Genomic DNA, 24855 nt, shown 5'->3' with positions numbered 1-24855 from the left:
TGGTCCAACCAAATATAAAAGAAAGGAAATAGATACCACTGTAAATAGATCATGGCCAAAAACATATAACCAAACAGCCTCTTATTAGTATTTGTAACCGAGCATCCAGTCATGTCTGTATTCGACAGCTATCCATAGTTGATCCTATTACACCCTTTGTGCTATAACACAACATTACTAGCTACTCCCTCCGATTTTTTATATTTTTTTAGTATAAAATTGAACCAACCTGCGTCAAATAAAAAAATGGAGGTAGTACAACATTAGCAAAAATGCCTTCCGTTTGCACTAGGAAACCAAACAGGCCACGGCAGATGCTTATCAAATGTCTAGCGACCGACAAAATCAGCTCCAAATCTAAATTTACAGTGTAAAGGATGAGCTGGGCGTAATTCTACTACAAAAGCTGAACAATCAGAGTGGTGATCCTAACTGTTTCTTTGGTTAGGACCAATCAGAAGTACCTACGGCTAAATCTAGAGAGAGAAAAATTAGCGTCAAGATTTTACAACAGGCAAAAAATAAGCTAATGAAGGAATTTTGTGTACACATTGGCAGGTTTACATGGCATCTGCATCTCCAGCCATGTGGCCGTCCATGGTCATATCATCCGCATATCTTCCTCCATGTTGGTTCCTCCATCCACGGTTATACTCCAAAGATCGCACACGATCATCTGCTTCAAAAAAGAGAGAACATGGAACATGTTAGACTCGTTCTATAATATTGTTAGCACATTACACAGCCCAATTCTTATGCTCACAGAGTTGAAAAGAGGAATTATGCACAACACTTAACACCCTCACCATCAGACGCCTCAGCAAGCCTTGCAATCGCATCAATTAATGATTGTTCGTGCTCCTGCAAGAACAACTGTTAGTTCAGGAGAACGGGAGAATCCCAATAATGTTTTGCACGTCCTTGTTACCTTTAGCGCTTTCTTAGCCCTCTCCATCTCAAGGGGGTCAGGGTTGGCTGAACTGAAAACCCGCTCCACCTATATAGGCAGATCGTCATGATAAAACAGACAATTTGATAGGATTCTAATATAGGCAGATCATCATTATAAAACAGACAATTTGGTAGGATTATAATAAACGAATAAGCTGAGTTCCTCCCAAACAAACCTCCTTTATGAGTGTCTCTGTATGGAGAATTTCTATGTAGTCAACACTCTTCTTCCCAATACCGTTTTGTGATGGATAATCTTTCTTGAATGAGTTCTTTTGGGGACCTCTGTCTCTTCCGGTACCTGACATGGGGCCACCACGACTGCTTGACTTCATACCATGGACGGGAGCACCACGACCTATAAGGTTTAAATCAGGCTCCTCGCCATCCCATCTTATATCCTCAGGTGCCATCTGCAGCAAAGATAAAAAAAATATATTAAGCATGGATTACTGTGCAGGCTGTATGCTTGTTGCTTAACTATAGAACTTGTTCAGCAAATGTGTTAGGCTGTTAATGTTACTGTCATAGTCTCTCTTAATTTTTTCATGATGGAGGTCATCCATTAATGTCCTTAGCCAACCAGTTCATTAACAGTTTGGTCAGTATTCAAACCAACATGATGTTCCATGGAAACAAATCCAAGACCAGCCATAGGTTATTTGAATTTCTAGATTGTATTGCTGGTCAAATCCAGTTTTCAAACTATGATGCAGTTATGACTTAATCCAAGTATATATGACACTTCAATAACATTGAAATGCTTCATACCTTTTAAAGTTGACTTGAGAATTAAAAGAAACTCTTTCCTTGAAAAATATGATTATGACGTGTCATAATATACTGATATGATATATGTTGAAGTGTATAAGTGGATTGTCTACCTTTTGGGAGCTTTTGGATTGAACTGGTTAGTGTGTCCACCTCTGTTTACAAGTCGTCCGACTAATCGCGATTAGTCGGGCTAGTCGCCTGAAAGTGGCTGATTAGCCGAACGACTCGATCAGACTTTCTGGTCGTACAGATCGTCCGATTAAGCGTCCAGATCGTCGATTAGGCGTCCGATTAGAGCGTTTCTGGTCGTCTAGTGGCAGCTAGGGTTTATTATTGGGCTTCATTGTTTTTTCGACCCATCTATAGTAATTAACATAAACAGTGTGCCTCCCCTGCCGAAACCCTAGCCCTGACGAAACCAAACCCTGCCTGCGGCCCTCTCCAACCCGTTGTCTGCACTCAGACGCCATCGGTCGTCCAGTGTAGTCACCGGCGGCTGCTCCAATCAACCCGCACCGGCTCCGCACCCACTTCTGGCGTCTCCAGGTCACCGGCATCGGCTCCAAACCAGCACAGCAGCACCAGTGACAACTTATGACTGACGAGATGAGCTCCCCTCCTCCCCTTTTCTATCTTATTATCGGTATGTCTGCAGTCTTTAGTTCTTGCCTTCTTGGTTTCACCATCACATTCACAGCACCAGTGTTCGGTTATGTGACTTCTGTCTGCTCTAGTCAATAGTCACTAGACCGATTAGGCGTCCTAATCATCTCCCTAATCACGATTAGGCGCCTGGTTAGTCCTCTGGATCGACTAGCTAGTCGCCCGACTTGAAAACAGTGGTGTCCACTATAATATGTATCAAATCAGAGGTCTCGAGTTCAAATCCTGCAGATGCTTCATTCGTGCCTCTGTCCATTTATTTCCATGTTTGTGCCTTCCTCTCTGGTTGCACGTGAGTGGAGGTGTTGAAGTGTATAAGACCGTGTCTTCACCCATATGGTCACTCAAAACACTGTTTTGCACTGTAGACTGCACTATTCGCAGAGTGGAGTTTGAATATGAGGTATAGGGATGGGTAAGCTACTGGAGATAGCCTAAGTGGATCGTCTACCTTCTCCTAAAAGCTTAAGCTTTTGGACTGAACTGGTTAGTGCGCCCACTCTAATAATATCCCAATATTGTGTATGTATTTAAGAAAATTTAGAAATTCGGTATCAAATACTAATCAGGTAGCCTATACATGCATTTGGTTCATGGCTCAACAAGTCAACATCCAATGAACCAAAGCAAATCCCGTAACTCTGCATAGTTGGAAAAACATCACAATTATAGATGGATGGCAGAACTGAAAAACGTGCCTTGCTACATTGTATCCTCAAACCAAACCCTAGGCTCAAAAGTTACACATTTTCTAACTTGATTAGTGAGTAGGTGACAGAGATACACTTTTGTTGCTATGAGCCAAAGTAATTGTGTCAGAGAGCTACATTAGTGGCCTTTAAAGACTATCGTTGTTGTAGAAGTATGAAAGTGTTGTATTGATAGGAGATGGGGTACACATATATATAGGGACTCAACCCTAACCCTAATGGGCCGACAGCCCAACAGTGGTGCCGGCCCACACACACTCACACACACAGTCTAACATCCCCCCGCAGTCGCAACGGGGGCACCACACACGATGAGACTGGAGTAGAGGCCGAAGGTAGGAGCCGACGGGTTGAAATCCCCCCGCAGTCGCAGCGTCGTGATGGTACGAATGTTGCGGCTGGAGTAGAGACCGGTGTGTGCTCCAAGAAGACGATAGCCCCTAGATGCCGAGGTAGCCGAAGTCGAGGTGGTCGCGGTCGGAAGACGCGCAGCAAAAGCCTGATCTTCGGGAGGGTTCGACGTTCGAGCGTCAACGATCAGCAGGGCGACATAACAAAAGGGCACCAGCAGGCCGACCTTCCTGCTTCTTCGATCGTCCAGGCGTCAAGGAGCCCCGCCAGGGAGGCCGACGGCAGCGCACGCGTCTGCGCCGGTCATGGTGTCCGCGCCCGCGGCAGAAAAGAAGGGGAATGTTGGATCCGGCCGGGAAGGCCACGGCAGCGACGGATCCGGACGGGAAGACGCGATCCAGCCAAAGGGACGGCGGATCGAGCCGAGAAGGCCGTAGCAACGTGGATCCGGCCGGGAAGGCTGCGGCAGCGACGGATCCAGCGAAGGCGAAGAGGGGGCTGGACGGTGGGGCGGATCCAGCCGAGCAGGGGCCTGCACCGGACCTAGCAAGGGGTGTGAACTGCGCCGGCGACAGGAGAAGGTCGAAGGGTGAGGCGCTGCTGCGCTGAGCGCCATGGGAGACGGGCGCTATATGCCAGGGAGGCCGACGGCCATGGGGCAGAGAGCTCCATCCGTCCTACTGCTAGAGGGAGTGAGGGCACCGAGCAAGGCTCGTGCAGGGGAGAAAAGAAAGCAGGGGCGGAGGGAAGCGACCATGGCTGTCGAGCTGAAGGCGGCGGCCGGAGGAAGTAGAGGAGGAAGAGTAGCCGCGCAGGGTCGGAGGGAGCCAAGCTCGACCACCACAGCTGGGGGAAGCCAAACTAGGGAGGGGAGGCACTGGGCGCAGGCTCATGCACCTGTCCATGGGAGGAACAGGGAGGAGGAGGAGGCGACCAGGGAGGAGGGCCATGCGCCATGGAAGAGGAGTTCACGCCCTGCATGCTAGGGACAGAGGGAGCAGCGACTGCTGAGTGCGTCCCTGGTGGAGAGGGAGGTCGAGCCCGCCATGGCTTCGAGGGAGAAGCCCGGCGGCCAAGGGAAAAACACAGGGGCAGACACCATGGCCGCCGTCGGTGGTCGCATGCCCGTGCCGCGCAGGGGCCGCCCTCGCCGGGGCCATGCCTGGCCGACCGCATGCGCAGGGGTCGCGCCCGCCGGTGGGGCCAGGGGAGGGGGCGCCTGCGCACCAGTGCCGGGGAATGGCTGCGCGCGCCGCCAGGGCCTGCGCCGCGCGTGCTGGGACCGGAGCAACCGAGGCCGCGCAGCCGCACCCACGTAGGGGCCGACGGGGCCTGGCCGCCGCGCCTCGCGCCCACGCGCGCCGGGGGAGCCTCGCTCGCACTGGACAGGCGTGCCGCCGAGGCCACACGCCCGTGCGCCGAGGCCGGGCAGACGCAAACCGCGCCATGTCGCCGATGCCCTCGCCGCCCGCGCCGTCAGGGCCGCCGTCGATAGATGGGGAGGAGCGGCTGGAGGGAGACCGTGCTCCCTGGAGGAGCTGCTCGCAGGGGAGGTGCCATGGGAGAGATGGTGGAGGTGGAAGAAGACTTGGCAGAGGGCCGGCGGCGCTAGGGGCTCTGCTGCAGCGGTTGGGAGGAGGGAGGCCGCCCCCGGGAGGGAAGGATGAGCCTCCCGGGGGGCGGCGGCTGGTCCTAGGGCTGGGTGGCGGCTGTGGGTGGGAGGAGGAAGAAACCCTAACCTAGTCTGATACCATGTAGAAGTATGAAAGTGTTGTATTGATAGGAGATGGGGTACACATATATATAGGGACTCAACCCTAACCCTAATGGGTCGACAGCCCAACAGTGGTGCCGGCCCACACACACTATTGCATAGAGGTGGACTACAATATATAGACACAGGAAACCCTAACCCTAATGGGTCGGCAGCCCAACAGTGGTGCCGGTCCACAACACTCACACACACATAGTCTAACATCCCCCCGCGGTCGCAACGGGGGCACCACACACGATGAGACTGGAGTAGAGGCCGAAGGTAGGAGCCGACAGGTTGAAATCCCCCCGCAGTCGCAGTGTCGTGATGGTGCGAATGTTGCGGCTGGAGTAGAGACCAATGTGTGCTCCAAGAAGACGATAGCCCCTAGATGCCGAGGTAGCCGAAGTCGAGGTGGTCGCGGTCGGGAGACACGCGGCAAAAGCCTGATCTTCGGGAGGGTCGACGTTCGAGCGTCAACGATCGACAGGGCGACACAACAAAAGGGCACCAGCAGGTCGACCTTCCTGCTTCTTCGATCGTCCAGGCGTCAAGGAGCCCCGGCAGGGAGGCCGACGGTAGCGCACGCGTCTGCGTCGGTCATGGTGTCCACGCCCGCGGCAGAAAAGAAGGGGAATGTCGGATCCGGCCGGGAAGGCCACGGCAGCGACGGATCCGGACGGGAAGACGCGATCCAGCCAAAGGGACGGCGGATCGAGCCGGAAAGGTCGCAACAACGTGGATCCGGCCGGGAAGGCCGCGGCAGCGACGGGTCCAACGAAGGCGATGAAGGGGTGGGCGGCGGGGCGGGTCCAGCCGGGCAGGGGCCTGCGCCGGACCTGGCAAGGGGTGTTGGCGGCACCAGCGACGAGAGAAGCTCGAAGTGGGAGGCGCTGCTAGGGCGTCAGCGCGAGCAATTAGGATGTGGCAAGCGCGATGACAAGGGGATGCACGGGCAAAGATGCCGACACAGGGGAGAGGAGCGCAGGGTATCCATGCCGGGGAAGAGGTGGCCGGCACTGGTGAGGACGGTGGCGCGCGCAGGCCGCGCAGGAAGGCCGGGTGGCGCTGCGCGTGGGAGCGGCGGTGAGCAGGAAGCGCAGGAAGGCCGCGGGACGCGGCGCGTGGGGGCGCGGACGTCAGGAAGGGCGCTGCGGGCGCGTACACCGAGGAGGGGCGCGAACGCCGGGGAGGGCGCTGCACGCAGGGGCGGCAGCGCGAAGGAAGGCGGAAGGGAGCACCAGCAGGGCGCGTCTATGCCTAGGGAATGGGCGTTGGCATGCTGGTGGAGGCAGGAAGAGAAGCCTGGCGGCTGGAAAGAAAGGGGAGGGTTCCGACAGCGGCAGGGGAGAGTGCGCTGGCGCCCATGGGCGTGGCGGGGCACGCAGCCAAGGCAGCGGGCGCGGGGGCAGAGAAGACGCGGCCGTCAGCGCCTTGACGGAGCCGTCGCTCCTCCGTGGCCGAAGCACGCGAAGCGCCGGAGGTTGGGCTGCTGCCACGCCACGACGTCGGAGAGGTCAGCAGCTGTAGCCCAGCCGCGGCGGCGAGCAGCTTCGCCTCCTATTCCGCGCCATCCATGAGGTAGGCCGCGGGGACGAGCAGCGCGAGCGGGGAGGCCGCGGGGGCGGCCAGGAGCAGGAGCGCGGGCGGAAGGAGCGCGAGGTGGTAGGCGGCGAAATGGGGGCGGGAGCCGAGCGTGGCGTCGAACGGGGGCGGGACCGGCGTTGGAGCCCGGCGGGCGGAGGACTGCGCGCGGGGTGTTGGAGGGGACGGCGTCCAGGTGGATGTAGGTGTGGAGGGCATAGAGGAAGAGGGAAGGGAGGTGGAGGAAGTGGGCAGCGGCGGCGAGCGCGAGCGCCGCAGCCGCGTGGAGGAGCGTCGGCGGGATCGGGACGGGTAAGGACACGACCATCGCCGGCGGCTGGAGCTGGTAGGTAGGTGGAGCACTGGATCTCACTGAGTGGTGATGGGAGGTCGAGCCTGCCGGCTGGGGGTGGCGGCGGCCAGAGGCTGGCGGCCGGCTGGAGAGAAGGGCCGCCCGGAAGGGATGGATGAGCCTCCCGGACGGCGGCTGGACCTTGGCAGGGAGCAGCCGGTGGCTGCAGTGGTGCAGGGAAACACGGGGAAACCTAATCTGATACCATATAGAAGTGTAAAGTCGTTGTATTGCATAGAGGTGGACTACAATATATAGACACAGGAAACCCTAACCCTAATGGGCCGGCAGCCCAACAGTGGTGCCGGTCCACAACACTCACACACACATAGTCTAACAGTTGTTGGTCGGAAGATGGGTATGGAACGCCACAACAGACCAAATGGCAGTTCTTGTTGTATCAACCAAAGGCTGCCATATAAATATTTGACCATACCACATGGCACTTGAGTTGGCCAAATATTGAAGAGAGCTAATGTATTTATAAAAACATGTATCGGAGAAAATCTCTATTCTTGCATCCATTTTTAGGAGACAAACACTGCACTAAGGTATTTCTTTTGGGAGTGGCATAGCTATCATATAGGGTCATCATCTAAACTATGTCTTGCATCCAACCATTAGAGAATGTCAATACTGGTCAGTAGAATATGCCAAAAGGCAATCTAGCAAATAACTTCATAGTTATCTGAAGTTTATATATCATTCACAAGAAAAATCGTTGTTTGGTCCCCACACAACCTCCTACGTCCCAAAAAATGCAACAGATTTTATTCCCATCCCTAAACAAAACCAGAGAGGAATAGGATTCCTGATTCTCAAAACCAATGCAAATTATCTGCCAAAGCATATGGCAGACAAAGCATCCACGAGGAGACGCAATACAGCTGCACTACAGGAGTGATGTGTCTGTCCCTGCAAAAACAGGTGATGTTGGCAGCCACAGCAAAAATTGCTGATGTGGCAACCACACCACCTAAAACCACCCGCAAAACCAACTTTAGGACGATAGTTTACACTTTACAGTGTTTCGAGTTTCAACAGTTGAGGCCTTGTTTGGATACTCTCATATTCACCTTAATTCACATGTGTTGAGGTGTATCGGGGTGGAACTTAAACTACACCCTAATTTACCGCAACACATGTGGATTGACGTAGATGTGATTCGAGTTTCAACAGTTGAGGCCTTGTTTGGATACTCTCATATTCACCTTAATCCACATGCGTTGAGGTGTATTGGGGTGGAACTTAAACTACACCCTAATTTACCGCAACACATGTGGATTGACGTAGATGCAAGGATATCCAAACAAGGCATGGGGAATGTATTTTATTGAGTTCCGGACATGATAACAAAATTAACAGCATGAAGAGTAAAGGATTGAAAAATAGACTTTTTTCAGCATTCAGAGTAAATAAACATTTACCTCCTTGAAGTCAACCCATTCCCATGTCTCGTCTGCTGTATTTATGTCATAAACCAGTGTATAGATATCCTATATAATTAGAGCGACTTGATTAATTATATAAACAAATATAAGTGAATGAACCCTTAGAAATAAGGCATACCTTTGATGCATCATAGTCAGTTATTTCAGCTTCATAAAAGCTATTATCGTCAGGCCACCGAGTCATGACTTTACGACCAATTAATGGATTTAATTGTGAACTTTCAGGTGGAAGGCCAGCAGACATATTCCTATTGATAATAGTTCCTCGCCCACCAGGACCAGCAGAAGATGGCATAGATTTGACTGCAGAGCCACCAGGTATCTTCTGGCCCTTCAAGCACAATTAATTGCCCATAAAATAACCCATACCATGTTACAAAAATTATACCAACAAAATCATTTGCAGATGTTTCAACCATCACTTACTGGTTTGGTCTTCTTCACTTTTGTGCCGGGTTGAGCTCCCTTTTTTGCTCCTGAAGATGATGGTTGCATCGGTGCAGTTAAAGGCTGTGAATGCATAGCAGATGGTGCAGGTACACATGCAGAGAGAATGGGTTGAGACATCTTTTGCCTCTTGCGAGCAGATGTCGTAGGGCTGGGAATAGGGTCATGTGTACGCTGAGAATTATTCACCAAATTAATCATAAGCCCACCAGTTGACTCTCTCCATTTCCTTATTTTAAGAAAAGAACACGTGTGAGGAAGAGTGGCAAAGGAGTTATTATGTTTGGGTCCATGTGTTAGAAGAGAGGGTATTGCACAGTTAAGATGCATCATGTGTCCACACAATACCTTATTCTTCGAATAATATCATCGCCATTAACTTTGTTTAGCAACTCCCTGTGTTCCTTGTCAGATACTTGTAGCTCCTTCCTAAGCTCAGTAATGAGACTTTCTTTTTCCTGAGACAATGAATTCAAACCCTTACAAGACTCCATGAAATCTAGGCCAACCAGAGTAAATAAATTAATTACATGAAGAGACAAGAGTGTACCCATGTTATAGCATCAGATTGAGCCTTGAATGCTCTAAGAACTGAACAATATGCTTCTTGCTCAAGCTCATGTATTTGTGTTTCCATGTCTGTCTGAGGTTGAACTCTAGTATACAGAGAAGCACCAACACTATCTCTTCCATTACCAGTGATGCGTCCACTGCCTTTCATGCCTCTGCTGTTCTGATATGATTGTGGAAGATCATCATCGGTTCCTGTAACCAATGCCAAATTTCTGAGTATAGCATCTCAAATGTTGTTACCTGACTGGTTCAAACCAGTGGGTAGGTACCAATGGCCAGTCTGTCACTGGCAGAACCTGTGCGAAACAATTCCAGAACTCACATATGAAAATTTTGTTGATGAAGGTGACCATTTCAATGCTATAAGCCTATAACAATGTTTTCTTATTTTTAATGCTCTGGTCTCCTAGTAGATTGAACCAAACACAACCCAGCTTCAAAATACATAGTCAATATTCCCTACTGACAAATCATGATTTGCATTGGCCATTTGGCCTTTTCTGTCTTCTTTTGCAATGGGTGCACATAGTCATAACCGACAAATCCAATTGTAGTTCCACCGGAGTGTTATGTGGAAAGAAAAATAGCAGCTGATGAACAGGCCAGTGAAAAGTTGTATCCCACTGGCACTGTTAGCAGTCTTGACTGCGCCATGCAGGCAGTCCCTACAGGCTGGCGCCATCTCTGTCCCTATCAGCCACATAAGGACAGCCATCTGCTGATTGGTTCTGATTAGGACAGCTAGAGATATGTAGAGATATGAGGGGATCCTGATTGGTTATGTTTCTATAGCTAGAGACCCTGATTGGTTATGTTTCTATAGCTAGAGATGTAAGGAGATCATGATTGGTTCTGTTTCCATAAACCACACAGATCTCCTCCCTATATATATGTAAGCTTTAACCCTCATATCATCAATCAATATTCAGCAGTTCATCTGCTTTCATGGTATCGGAGCGGGGCGGGGTGTCTTGGTTGGCAAAATGTTGAGAAGACGAGTAGTGGTGTTGAGTGCCTCAGCCCAGTAAGACGGGGGAATGCTGGCCTGAAAAAGAAGGGAGCGAACAACGTCATTAATGGTGCGAATGATGCGTTCGGCTTTGCCGTTCTGAGGCGAAGTATAGGGGCATGACATCCGGAGATGGACACCATTGGTGAGGAAGAAAGCGCGGGTACTAGAGTTGTCAAACTCACGACCGTTATCGCACTGAACACCTTGAATGGGGACGCCAAACTGAGTATGCACATAGGAGAAGAAATGAGTAAGAGTGGCAAATGTGTCAGACTTAAGGCGTAGGGGGAAAGTCCATAGGTAATGTGAGTAATCATCAAGTATAACCAGATAATATTTGAAACCAGAAATACTCAACACAGGAGAAGTCCACAGGTCACAGTGAATTAACTGGAAAATTTTAGTGGCACGGGATGATGACACACTAAAAGGAAGACAAGTATGACGACCTAACTGACATGCATGACACAAAGTATCAGTAGTAGCATTCTTATTACAAGAAATCCCCGAAATGTGTGCTAGTTTGGACATGACTTCGCGACCTGGATGCCCAAGACGTTGATGCCAGAGCGATGGTGAAACAGCAGCATGAAAGGTGGATGCTGAAAGCCGCAGCGGGTAGAGAGGACCGGAGCTGTCACAGCGGACGATCTCTTTCCGAGAGAGAAGATCCTTCACAGAGCAGCCAAAAGGGTCAAATTCAACTGAGCAATTATTGTCAGAAGTGAACTGGCGCACAGAAATAAGATTCTTAATGAGATTAGGTGCAACAAGAACATTGTTAAGACGAAGGGAATTGGAAAGAGCAGCATGACCAGCAGAAATAACAGGAATGGAATGACCATTGCCGACAATAATAGAGCAAGGAAGCTGCGTAGGAGTGGACTGGGAGAGAGTACCAGCATCAGAGGACATGTGAGTGGTGGCGCCCGAGTCGAAGTACCACTCACGCTGCTGAGGGGGCTGCAGTGTCATGGTGCTGAAGTCGGAGAGGAGCGCCTGCTGATCCCAGGAAGGGAGAGGAGCGCTCGAGCTGTAGAAGCCAGGCGGTGGAGCTTGCCACTGCTGCTGGGTAGTCAATGGCGGCGGTTGCTGGCTCCCAGGCCATGGTGGAAGTGGCTGCTGGATCCCAGACCACTGCCCCTGGGCACCGGCGAGTAGGGACTGGGGCAGCGGGGGTGGCTGTTGCTGAGCATCGTGGCGAGGAGTCGAAGGAGCGCCTGGAGCCCGCGGGCCGGGCCACATGTGGATGGACCCGGACCACGGATTGTGGGGGGACGGCCACTGTCCACGGATAGGGGACGACCACTGTCCACCAACAGAGGGGCCGGAGAAGAAGCCACCGGGAGCTGCGCCGTTTGGCTGCGAACGCCCGCCCTTCTTCCCAGCACGTTTGCCCCGTGACTGCTGGTGCGGCTGCTGCTTCGGCTTGGAGTTGTTCGGCGACGCCTTAGGTGGTCCGGAGGCGAGCAGAGCGGTGGCCGATGTCGAGGAGTGATGTGCCAAGGTAAGTTCCTCGAGGAGAAGATCGTTTCGTACCTCCAAGAAGGTAGGAAGAGGCCGCCCGCGTCGAAGATGAAGACCGATGCTGCTGAAACGTTCGTTGAGGCCGCGGATGACGTTGAGGACGAGAGTGCGGTCGGGAACGGGCTCACCAAGATCACCGAGGGCATCGGCCATCCCTTTGAACTTGCGACAGTAGTCGGTGATGGAGAGATCGCCTTGGCGGAAGTTGCGAAACTCCGCGTCGAGGAAGAGAGCTCGAGTCTCCCGGTTCCCGAGGAACTGGGATTCTATGGCGAGCCACGCGGCGCGGGCGGAGACGTCGCGAATGAGAACGGCGTCCGCTAGCTCGGTGGTGATGGTGCCGACGATCCAAGACTTGACGACGCAATCCATCCGCACCCAATCTGGAGAGAAGGGTGTGTAGTCGTCGGTGAGAACGTGGCCTTCCAGGGAGTACTTGCCGACGGCGAGCAGGAAGGCGTCGCGCCACCGGGTGTAGAGGGTGGACGACACGTCGAGGAGGACGGGAATGATAGCCCTGATGTTCTGAACTGCAACCGCCTGAGCGTGCAGATTGATGAGCGCAGCGGCTTCATGAAGGAGAAGAGCTTCACGCGTGCGAGCGTCAGGAGCGTCGTCACGAATGGTGGAGGCGTCGTCGTTGTTGACCTCCTCGTCCAAAGGATCAGCAGCGGCGCGGGCCTGGGCGGCCCGGGCGAGAGCGTCGCGGATGCGGGCGGCGGCCGCGTCGCGCTCCTTGGTGGCCTCAGTCGCCTCGCGTTCAGCATCGCGGGCACGCGCAAGGGCGAGCTCGCGAGTTTGAAGACGAGCAGCCCTCTCCTGCTGCGCGCGCAGAGCAGCCTCTGCCGCAGCAGCGTCGTCGACTCTGGGAGAAGGGGGCTGGTGGCTAGCCATGGACGGCGCGCAGGAGCAGCAGCCGTAGCAGCGTCGGGTGAGCGCGCTAGACAGCGGAAGGTGAGTAGAAATGAACCTAGACTCGTGATACCATGAAAGCAGATGAACTGCTGAATATTGATTGATGATATGAGGGTTAAAGGTTACATATATATAGGGAGGAGATCTGTGTGGTTTATGGAAACAGAACCAATCATGATCTCCTCACATCTCTAGCTATAGAAACATAACCAATCAGGGTCTCTAGCTATAGAAACATAACCAATCAGGATCCCCTCATATCTCTACATATCTCTAGCTGTCCTAATCAGAACCAATCAGCAGATGGCTGTCCTTATGTGGCTGATAGGGACAGAGATGGCGCCAGCCTGTTGGGACTGCCTGCATGGCGCAGTCAAGACTGCTAACACCCCCCCGCAGTCGGAGCGTCGAAAGCCTGGACGTTCAGACTGGACCGGAACTCAGTGAACAATGAAGATGGCAGGCCTTTGGTGAAGATGTCGGCGTACTGGGAAGTGGTAGGGACGTGAAGAACACGAATAGTACCAAGAGCAACCCGCTCGCGGACAAAGTGAAGATCAATCTCAATGTGCTTCGTGCGCTGATGCTGAACCGGATTAGAGGACATGTAGACAGTGCTGATGTTGTCACAGTAAACCAATGCAGCGCGCTGCAGAGGAGCATGCAGCTCTAGAAGAAGCTGGCGCAACCAGGTAGCTTCGGCAACAGCGTTAGCGACAGCACGATATTCAGCCTCGGCACTGGAGCGGGAGACAGTGTTCTGTCGCTTGGAAGACCAGGAGATAAGACTGTCTCCTAGGAACACAGCGTAGCCCGAGGTAGACCTGCGTGTATCTGGACAACCAGCCCAATCAGCATCAGAGTAGACCACCAACTCAGTTTGCGCAGAGGGGCGAAGTAACAATCCGAGGTGGAGAGTGCCACGAACATAACGAAGAATCCGTTTCAGAGCAGCGAGGTGGGGCTCGCGGGGATCATGCATATGAAGGCAGACCTGCTGAACAGCATAAGCAATATCTGGTCGAGTGAAAGTCAGGTACTGGAGAGCCCCTGCCAAACTGCGAAAATCCGTAGGATCAGTGGCTGGAGTACCATCTGTGCCTGAGAGCTTGGGATTTACATCGACAGGAGTGGAGCAAGGCTTGCATTCGGCCATGCCAGCGCGAGTCAGAATGTCAACCATGTACTGCCGCTGAGAGAGGAACAGGCCACTCGGAGTGCGCTGAACCTGCATCCCCAAAAAGTGATGAAGCTCGCCGAGATCCTTCATGGAAAACTCCTGCTGAAGAGTTCCAATGATGCGCCGTAGGAGAGCTGTGGATGAGGCTGTGAGCACAATGTCATCAACATAGAGCAGGAGATACACCAAGTCAGTGCCGCGACAGTAGACAAACAGAGATGTGTCAGATTTAGCCTCCACAAAACCAAGTGAGAGCAGAAACGAGGCAAACCGGCTGTACCAGGCGCGGGGCGCCTGTTTGAGACCATATAAAGAACGATTCAACCGGCAGACGAAGTCGGGGTGAGCTGAATCTGTAAAACCAGAAGGCTGGGAGCAATATACTGTTTCTGACAGAGTGCCATGAAGAAATGCATTCTTGACGTCGAGCTGATGAACAGGCCAGTTGCGAGACAGTGCAAGAGTCAACACAGTGCGCACTGTAGCAGGCTTCACAACCGGACTGAAGGTCTCATCAAAATCAATGCCAGGACGCTGTGAGAAACCTCGAAGAACCCAACGAGCCTTGTACCTCTCAAGAGAACCATCAGCATGGAACTTGTGCTTGAAAACCCACTTGCCGGAGACAATATTGGCAGCCGGAGGACGAGGAACAAGATCCCAAGTGTTGTTCCCCAAGAGAGCCGAGAACTCCTCTTCCATGGCCTGGCGCCAGTGAGGATCAGCAAGAGCAGCTCGATAGGTCCGTGGCACAGGTGAGAGTTGTGCTGCGTGAAATAGAGCTGGCTGTCGAAACCCCAGTTTTGCTCGAGTAGTCATGCGGTGATGGTTGACGACCGGGGGAACAGGAACAGCGCCGGGTGGGAGCTGAGATGCGGCTGCTGAAGGCGAAGAAGCAGCAACAGGCGTCGGTGCAGCGGGTGCAGCAACGGGCGTTGTTGCAGCGGGCGCCTGCGGTGAAGGAGTAGCATCAGCAGTCGGAGCTGGCGCAGAACGACGAGTGTAGACGAATCCGTCGAAGCGTCGAGGGCCGGGACCCGGCTGGGTATCCGGGGCGCGGTCGGCAACGACTGCAGGTGCAGCGTCGTTTGTCCGGGCGGAGCCAGGATCAGGTGTAGGTGCGGCGGTAGGCAGGGGCAGCAGCTGGTCGTTGGAGCACGGACTGCTGACTGCTGCTACAGGGGCCGCACGTGGCTGTGCGGGAGCGTCTGTTATACCTGCAGGAAGGAGACAGAAACGTGCTGATCCAATAGGAGCAGGCACGGCAGGGTGAGAATCTAAGAGAAACTCGAAATCCTCGGCAGTGGGTGTGGATGACTGTTCGGCAAAGGGAAAAGAAGTCTCATCAAAGACTACGTGCCGAGATATGATGATCTTGTTGGAGTGAATATCGAGGCATCGATATCCTTTGTGATGATCAGAATAACCAAGGAAGACACACAAAACAGAACGAGGAGCAAGTTTGTGGGGGAAGTGGCTAACAAGTTAGGATAGCATTTGCAACCAAAGACACGAAGATGATTATAGACTGGAGCTGTACCGAAGAGGGCTTGGTGAGGGGTGGAAAAACGAAGTGTCTTGGTTGGCAAAATGTTGAGAAGACGAGTAGTGGTGTTGAGTGCCTCAGCCCAGTAAGACGGGGGAATGCTGGCCTGAAAAAGAAGGGAGCGAACAACGTCATTAATGGTGCGAATGATGCGTTCGGCTTTGCCGTTCTGAGGCGAAGTATAGGGGCATGACATCCGGAGATGGACACCATTGGTGAGGAAGAAAGAGCGGGTACTAGAGTTGTCAAACTCACGACCGTTATCGCACTGAACACCTTGAATGGGGACGCCAAACTGAGTATGCACATAGGAGAAGAAATGAGTAAGAGTGGCAAATGTGTCAGACTTAAGGCGTAGGGGGAAAGTCCATAGGTAATGTGAGTAATCATCAAGTATAACCAGATAATATTTGAAACCAGAAATACTCAACACAGGAGAAGTCCATAGGTCACAGTGAATTAACTGGAAAATTTTAGTGGCACGGGATGATGACACACTAAAAGGAAGACAAGTATGACGACCTAACTGACATGCATGACACAAAGTATCAGTAGTAGCATTCTTATTACAAGAAATCCCCGAAATGTGTGCTAGTTTGGACATGACTTCGCGACCTGGATGCCCAAGACGTTGATGCCAGAGCGATGGTGAAACAGCAGCATGAAAGGTGGATGCTGAAAGCCGCAGCGGGTAGAGAGGACCGGAGCTGTCACAGCGGACGATCTCTTTCCGAGAGAGAAGATCCTTCACAGAGCAGCCAAAAGGGTCAAATTCAACTGAGCAATTATTGTCAGAAGTGAACTGGCGCACAGAAATAAGATTCTTAATGAGATTAGGTGCAACAAGAACATTGTTAAGACGAAGGGAATTGGAAAGAGCAGCATGACCAGCAGAAATAACAGGAATGGAATGACCATTGCCGACAATAATAGAGCAAGGAAGCTGCGTAGGAGTGGACTGGGAGAGAGTACCAGCATCAGAGGACATGTGAGTGGTGGCGCTCGAGTCGAAGTACCACTCACGCTGCTGAGGGGGCTGCAGTGTCATGGTGCTGAAGTCGGAGAGGAGCGCCTGCTGATCCCAGGAAGGGAGAGGAGCGCCCGAGCTGTAGAAGCCAGGCGGTGGAGCTTGCCACTGCTGCTGGGTAGTCAATGGCGGCGGTTGCTGGCTCCCAGGCCATGGTGGAAGTGGCTGCTGGATCCCAGACCACTGCCCCTGGGCACCGGCGAGTAGGGACTGGGGCAGCGGGGGTGGCTGCTGCTGAGCATCGTGGCGAGGAGTCGAAGGAGCGCCTGGAGCCCGCGGGCCGGGCCACATGTGGATGGACCCGGACCACGGATTGTGGGGGGACGGCCACTGTCCACCAACAGAGGGGCCGGAGAAGAAGCCACCGGGAGCTGCGCCGTTTGGCTGCGAACGCCCGCCCTTCTTCCCAGCACGTTTGCCCCGTGACTGCTGGTGCGGCTGCTGCTTCGGCTTGGAGTTGTTCGGCGACGCCTTAGGTGGTCCGGAGGCGAGCAGAGCGGTGGCCGATGTCGAGGAGTGATGTGCCAAGGTAAGTTCCTCGAGGAGAAGATCGTTTCGTACCTCCAAGAAGGTAGGAAGAGGCCGCCCGCGTCGAAGATGAAGACCGATGCTGCTGAAACGTTCGTTGAGGCCGCGGATGACGTTGAGGACGAGAGTGCGGTCGGGAACGGGCTCACCAAGATCACCGAGGGCATCGGCCATCCCTTTGAACTTGCGACAGTAGTCGATGATGGAGAGATCGCCTTGGCGGAAGTTGCGAAACTCCGCGTCGAGGAAGAGAGCTCGAGTCTCCCGGTTCCCGAGGAACTGGGATTCTATGGCGAGCCACGCGGCGCGGGCGGAGACGTCGCGAATGAGAACGGCGTCGGCTAGCTCGGTGGTGATGGTGCCGACGATCCAAGACTTGACGACGCAATCCATCCGCACCCAATCTGGAGAGAAGGGTGCGTAGTCGTCGGTGAGAACGTGGCCTTCCAGGGAGTACTTGCCGACGGCGAGCAGGAAGGCGTCGCGCCACCGGGTGTAGAGGGTGGACGACACGTCGAGGAGGACGGGAATGATAGCCCTGATGTTCTGAACTGCAACCGCCTGAGCGTGCAGATTGATGAGCGCAGCGGCTTCATGAAGGAGAAGAGCTTCACGCGTGCGAGCGTCAGGAGCGTCGTCACGAATGGTGGAGGCGTCGTCGTTGTTGACCTCCTCGTCCAAAGGATCAGCAGCGGCGCGGGCCTGGGCGGCCCGGGCGAGAGCGTCGCGGATGCGGGCGGCGGCCGCGTCGCGCTCCTTGGTGGCCTCAGCCGCCTCGCGTTCAGCATCGCGGGCACGCGCAAGGGCGAGCTCGCGAGTTTGAAGACGAGCAGCCCTCTCCTGCTGCGCGCGCAGAGCAGCCTCTGCCGCAGCAGCGTCGTCGACTCTGGGAGAAGGGGGCTGGTGGCTAGCCATGGACGGCGCGCAGGAGCAGCAGCCGTAGCAGCGTCGGGTGAGCGCGCTAGACAGCGGAAGGTGAGTAGAAATGAACCTAGACTCGTGATACCATGAAAGCAGATGAACTGCTGAATATTGATTGATGATATGAGGGTTAAAGGTTACATATATATAGGGAGGAGATCTGTGTGGTTTATGGAAACAGAACCAATCATGATCTCCTCACATCTCTAGCTATAGAAACATAACCAATTAGGGTCTCTAGCTATAGAAACATAACCAATCAGGATCCCCTCATATCTCTACATATCTCTAGCTGTCCTAATCAGAACCAATCAGCAGATGGCTGTCCTTCCCCTCACCAAGCCCTCTTCGGTACAGCTCCAGTCTATAATCATCTTCGTGTCTTTGGTTGCAAATGCTATCCTAACTTGTTAGCCACTTCCCCCCACAAACTTGCTCCTCGTTCTGTTTTGTGTGTCTTCCTTGGTTATTCTGATCATCACAAAGGATATCGATGCCTCGATATTCACTCCAACAAGATCATCATATCTCGGCACGTAGTCTTTGATGAGACTTCTTTTCCCTTTGCCGAACAGTCATCCACACCCACTGTCGAGGATTTCGAGTTTCTCTTAGATTCTCACCCTGCCGTGCCTGCTCCTATTGGATCAGCACGTTTCTGTCTCCTTCCTGCAGGTATAACAGACGCTCCCGCACAGCCACGTGCGGCCCCTGTAGCAGCAGTCAGCAGTCCGTGCTCCAACGACCAGCTGTTGCCCCTGCCTACCGCCGCACCTACACCTGATCCTGGCTCCGCCCGGACAAACGACGCTGCACCTGCAGTCGTTGCCGACCGCGCCCCGGATACCCAGCCGGGTCCCGGCCCTCGACGCTTCGACGGATTCGTCTACACTCATCGTTCTGCGCCAGCTCCGACTGCTGATGCTACTCCTTCACCGCAGGCGCCCGCTGCAACAACGCCCGTTGCTGCACCCGCTGCACCGACGCCTGTTGTTGCTTCTTCGCCTTCAGCAGCCGCATCTCAGCTCCCACCCGGCGCTGTTCCTGTTCCCCCGGTCGTCAACCATCACCGCATGACTACTCGAGCAAAACTGGGGTTTCGACAGCCAGCTCTATTTCACGCAGCACAACTCTCACCTGTGCCACGGACCTATCGAGCTGCTCTTGCTGATCCTCACTGGCGCCAGGCCATGGAAGAGGAGTTCTCGGCTCTCTTGGGGAACAACACTTGGGATCTTGTTCCTCGTCCTCCGGCTGCCAATATTGTCTCCGGCAAGTGGGTTTTCAAGCACAAGTTCCATGCTGATGGTTCTCTTGAGAGGTACAAGGCTCGTTGGGTTCTTCGAGGTTTCTCACAGCGTCCTGGCATTGATTTTGACGAGACCTTCAGTCCGGTTGTGAAGCCTGCTACAGTGCGCACTGTGTTGACTCTTGCACTGTCTCGCAACTGGCCTGTTCATCAGCTCGACGTCAAGAATGCATTTCTTCATGGCACTCTGTCAGAAACAGTATATTGCTCCCAGCCTTCTGGTTTTACAGATTCAGCTCACCCCGACTTCATCTGCCGGTTGAATCGTTCTTTATATGGTCTCAAACAGGCGCCCCGCGCCTGGTACAGCCGGTTTGCCTCGTTTCTGCTCTCACTTGGTTTTGTGGAGGCTAAATCTGACACATCTCTGTTTGTCTACTGTCGCGGCACTGACTTGGTGTATCTCCTGCTCTATGTTGATGACATTGTGCTCACAGCCTCATCCACAGCCCTCCTACGGCGCATCATTGGAACTCTTCAGCAGGAGTTTTCCATGAAGGATCTCGGCGAGCTTCATCACTTTTTGGGGATGCAGGTTCAGCGCACTCCGAGTGGCCTGTTCCTCTCTCAGCGGCAGTACATGGTTGACATTCTGACTCGCGCTGGCATGGCCGAATGCAAGCCTTGCTCCACTCCTGTCGATGTAAATCCCAAGCTCTCAGGCACAGATGGTACTCCAGTCACTGATCCTACGGATTTTCGCAGTTTGGCAGGGGCTCTCCAGTACCTGACTTTCACTCGACCAGATATTGCTTATGCTGTTCAGCAGGTCTGCCTTCATATGCATGATCCCCGCGAGCCCCACCTCGCTGCTCTGAAACGGATTCTTCGTTATGTTCGTGGCACTCTCCACCTCGGATTGTTACTTCGCCCCTCTGCGCAAACTGAGTTGGTGGTCTACTCTGATGCTGATTGGGCTGGTTGTCCAGATACACGCAGGTCTACCTCGGGCTACGCTGTGTTCCTAGGAGACAGTCTTATCTCCTGGTCTTCCAAGCGACAGAACACTGTCTCCCGCTCCAGTGCCGAGGCTGAATATCGTGCTGTCGCTAACGCTGTTGCCGAAGCTACCTGGTTGCGCCAGCTTCTTCTAGAGCTGCATGCTCCTCTGCAGCGCGCTGCATTGGTTTACTGTGACAACATCAGCACTGTCTACATGTCCTCTAATCCGGTTCAGCATCAGCGCACGAAGCACATTGAGATTGATCTTCACTTTGTCCGCGAGCGGGTTGCTCTTGGTACTATTCGTGTTCTTCACGTCCCTACCACTTCCCAGTACGCCGACATCTTCACCAAAGGCCTGCCATCTTCATTGTTCACTGAGTTCCGGTCCAGTCTGAACGTCCAGGCTTTCGACGCTCCGACTGCGGGGGGGTGTTAGCAGTCTTGACTGCGCCATGCAGGCAGTCCCTACAGGCTGGCGCCATCTCTGTCCCTATCAGCCACATAAGGACAGCCATCTGCTGATTGGTTCTGATTAGGACAGCTAGAGATATGTAGAGATATGAGGGGATCCTGATTGGTTATGTTTCTATAGCTAGAGACCCTGATTGGTTATGTTTCTATAGCTAGAGATGTGAGGAGATCATGATTGGTTCTGTTTCCATAAACCACACAGATCTCCTCCCTATATATATGTAACCTTTAACCCTCATATCATCAATCAATATTCAGCAGTTCATCTGCTTTCAGGCACCAACAATATCACCCACTAAAATGGCCACTGAGCACAATACCACATGACAGATGCACAACTATTCAGAAGAACATGCACAAAGTCCCTGCTTTAGTTGAGCCAATATCACCAATACATCCATCTGTAACACTGCATTAAGTTCTCAGTTTGGTAGGGGCACTACAAATGCTCCAAATGCTAACAGATAATGGAATATGATACACCTCAGTGCAGCACCCACAGCAATTAATTGTATCGAAAGCCAAAAGGAGATGAGGGGAAGACAACACAAATGTTTCAAGTTCTCCCACATGCACTTCAAATCACTAAGTGCGACCCTCTGCAACCAACAGTGGAGGAAAGCAACAAAAGTCCATGGGAATAACTGGAAACAGGTGACACTATTCAGTCCATGGAAACACATGTAACCGCGGTTGCAACACAGGAGGTTGCAAACACGAGATCGGGATTCAAAGGTTTTAGTGTCTCTTACCGCAATAGATTGTATGTTATCTTGTACTCAATGTTAACAACTTCTAGAATTTAGATAGAAAGGTAGAGAATGGTACAATCCTTTGTACCGAAGAAGATTTTAAACCGCATATTTGGGGTAGTCTCTAGCTCCAAAAGTTCTTAGATCTAAAGCCCTGAGCATTAGAACGTATTTGGTTGAGCAATTTTCTTACTCCGTCTGTACCAAAATAAAATTTGTTTTCCTTTTTTAGTAGATTCATACAATAGTCAGTGTATATGTTCTATATATGTCTACATTCATCATCATCTAGTTGAATATAGACATAAATATCAAGAGCTAAAACGAATAATATTTTGGAACGGAGGGAGTATTATTTTGGATCATATCTTTAAACCATTCTACTTTACCTACAAACTACAAATCATGCATAGATCCCAGATCTAGAGCTATGTCAAATAACCCCAAAGTCACATGCTCTATCACTGTTAATGTAGTTCTACAGTTCAGACCAACCAGTTGAATGAAAATGCAAATTTGAACTTGACAATACAGAGTTAAGATCATTCAGAGCATAGCTAGTGCCTAAGCAGGAAAAAAAACTCAGACCGTGGCACTAAAGGTCATAAGTCATAGAAAAGCTCTGTTAGCTCAGGGTGAATGGGTGATAACTTAAAACAGTATCACCTTGTTTACTTTTTAACTGAATGGCATCACCTTGCTTCCAGCCAGGCAACTAGGAGCGAATGATAAGACTTCCATACAGCATGGCTTATGTGTGCACTTGGCATTACTTCCATCGAGGAACTGTATGGCTCCAAAGGGATGGCAATCTAGCCTGATAACCCAATTATTTGCAGGTAAATAGCCTAATAGAGCCATATATGTTACAGCTTTTCTGTATATAAAGGCTTGCTCTTAGAATTGAAATGCTACCCAATGGGGAAATGGGTAGAAATCTGAGTAAATACTGCCAGTTTCGAACACCTCTAAAGCCAAATTGGTGAGGAGCGCACGAGGAAGAAAGGAAAACATAGAAACCAAGATATTATATACTGTTTTACATCAAAATGATTAATATAATACCATCACATCTTAGCCACTTGTTCTTCATATCCCATACCCTTTTTCTAAACCAAAACTCAACTAAATACCAAATATAATGCACCTTACCACATATACACTACAAGAAAGTTTAGCAGCAAATTATGTTTTACATCAGAATTCCAGAAAGAAAAACATAAGACTCCGAGAAGTCTTAGATTATCCTGAAGTTAAACCAAGACTCAAGCGAAAGTCCTGTCCCACAGGATAGGTGCTATTGAGAGGGGGCAATGTATCCATGCACGCATAAAATACTCGACCTGCGAACATGTGAGAACAACCGCGACCTCACCCATACATTGTATTAAGAAGAAGACCTTCTCACAGGTAGAGAAAACCTCCAAACCCGTACCTCACTCATACACAGTGGCACCGTAGTCCATGTGAGAACGACCGCGACCAGAGAGCACCAAGAGACCTGGGCTAAAACCGGCTTGGGAATTATCAATTTCCCCATAATAACATCAACACACAACAAGGAGAGTAGATTATCTTGTGCATAATTATCTCTTCTTGTGTAATTTACCATTTATAGCTTTTAAGTGTGCACACAAATACTAATTTCAGGTAGAAGAAAACAAACTCTCTTCTACATATGCACGATCATGTTCTACACGCATAACATATATAACCATGTCCATACTAACAAGAGGGGAAATTTTCACGTTTGAAAACTATTATCCAATGACTGCACAACCTTACATACGACCTTTTTCCTTGTTGCAAGGGACAATTTCTCATCACCCAATAAAATGACTAACTTCACAGAATTACTCAACGAAATGACACAAACCTGAAACCTTAAAAAAAGGAAGTGATGTGCGACCCTACATCAACGAAAATCTGGGGAAAAAACATGTGCCCGTCCACGACTAACAAAAAACGAGTCCAATTACTCCAGTGATCAATACATGATGGTATAGAAAAATAACATAATCCTGACAATACAACTGTAAAAAACCTTTAAGTAAAAAACGATCGTGCCACAAAATACTAATGGTAGCATCCACCACACTCACCGCTGCTGTCCACAGCTCCGACGCAGTCCATGCCGTACTCACAAATGCCTTCTAAATCACACCTCGTCGATGCCTGCCACCGACAGAAACGCTACACGATGCTCTTCCTCCGATAACACCCAGATCCGCCACTTTCCGGGATGGCCTACCCCTCCTGCCTCTCTGCCCCGATGGAGCCCTGGTTCCGGAGCAAAAATCAAGACGAGACGCGGCAAACCCTGGCGAGATCTAGGCGGACCGAGGGAGAGGGGAACGTAGGAGGGGACGACGCGGCGGAAGAGGGCAGGGCAGCAGGGACTGGCGTGCGGGAGGCGAGGGAAGGCGACAACGGGTAAGCCGGAAATTACTAACGGCCCCTTTCAGTTGCGAGAATTTTCGTGTTTTCTATGTTTCTTGTGTAAAGTGAAATTCTCATTGTAAAGGAGCCTAAAAGGTAAAAAGGGTATTCTCGGCTTGAGAAAATTCATTTGGTGATCAAAAATCATGGAATTGGGATTGCGAAACTTTAGAAAGCACTTAGATAAGAGTGACATTCAATACATTAGATCTAATAGTTAAAGCCTATTTGATCCACCATGCTAGATTTATACTTTTAGTAAACTTTAGCACTTAAAGATCTAAATAAAAGTGTTAAAAAGTGCTAAAAGATATTAAAAATGAAGTGCTAAACTTTAGCACTCCTTGTGTCACCTATTAGCACAAGGGGTGCTAAAGTTTATCAAATGGGATCAAATATGCCTTTAGTTGATTAAAAATTGCTAGTATAATGTCACACCCGGGTTTTAGGGGTCCAAAGCCCGGGCGCGAACATAATCACCAGGTGTGCTGGGACCAAGTCTCACACATATGATGAATCATGGCACAGGATCGAATGTCACAGCTTTACTATATAATAGGAGTTCTATACAAAATAAATAATTACATATAAGGAGACAACGGTCCAGCAACCCAAAGTTGACTGGGAGACGACGACCTAGACCTCTCACGAACACATCGCAGCATCCTCCCACT

At 51.5% G+C, this 24855-nt stretch overlaps 1 protein-coding gene across 6 annotated transcripts; it reads right to left on the bottom strand.

The window, feature by feature from the left end:
- Positions 1-66: 66 nt before the first annotated feature.
- LOC100193058 (uncharacterized) lies at positions 67-24201 on the bottom strand. Of its 6 annotated transcripts, XR_004857514.1 has the most exons (11): positions 23845-23939; positions 9932-15895; positions 9587-9801; positions 9385-9494; positions 9016-9265; positions 8708-8920; positions 8566-8634; positions 1128-1364; positions 929-997; positions 807-861; positions 67-676 (listed from the first exon to the last, which is right to left on the bottom strand). XR_004857514.1 is itself a non-coding variant. In XM_008678295.4 (10 exons), the coding sequence occupies exons 1-10, from the start codon at positions 23873-23875 to the stop codon at positions 561-563; spliced, it is 1368 nt and encodes a 455-aa protein (XP_008676517.1). In that variant the 5' UTR covers positions 23876-24201; the 3' UTR covers positions 67-560. The 6 variants fall into 6 exon arrangements, 5 of the variants coding, with proteins under 5 accessions (XP_008676517.1, XP_035822539.1, NP_001131697.1 ...); XM_008678295.4 differs by lacking the exon at positions 9932-15895 and having other exon boundaries at positions 67-679; positions 23845-24201; XM_035966646.1 differs by lacking the exon at positions 23845-23939 and having other exon boundaries at positions 9932-10843.
- Between the last annotated feature and the right edge of the window lie 654 nt (positions 24202-24855).

Source organism: Zea mays, chromosome 4 (assembly GCF_902167145.1).
Source record: "Zea mays cultivar B73 chromosome 4, Zm-B73-REFERENCE-NAM-5.0, whole genome shotgun sequence".
NCBI lineage: Eukaryota > Viridiplantae > Streptophyta > Magnoliopsida > Poales > Poaceae > Zea > Zea mays.
Note: the sequence above shows the minus strand (reverse complement) of the source record. Positions and strands in the feature narration are given on the sequence as shown.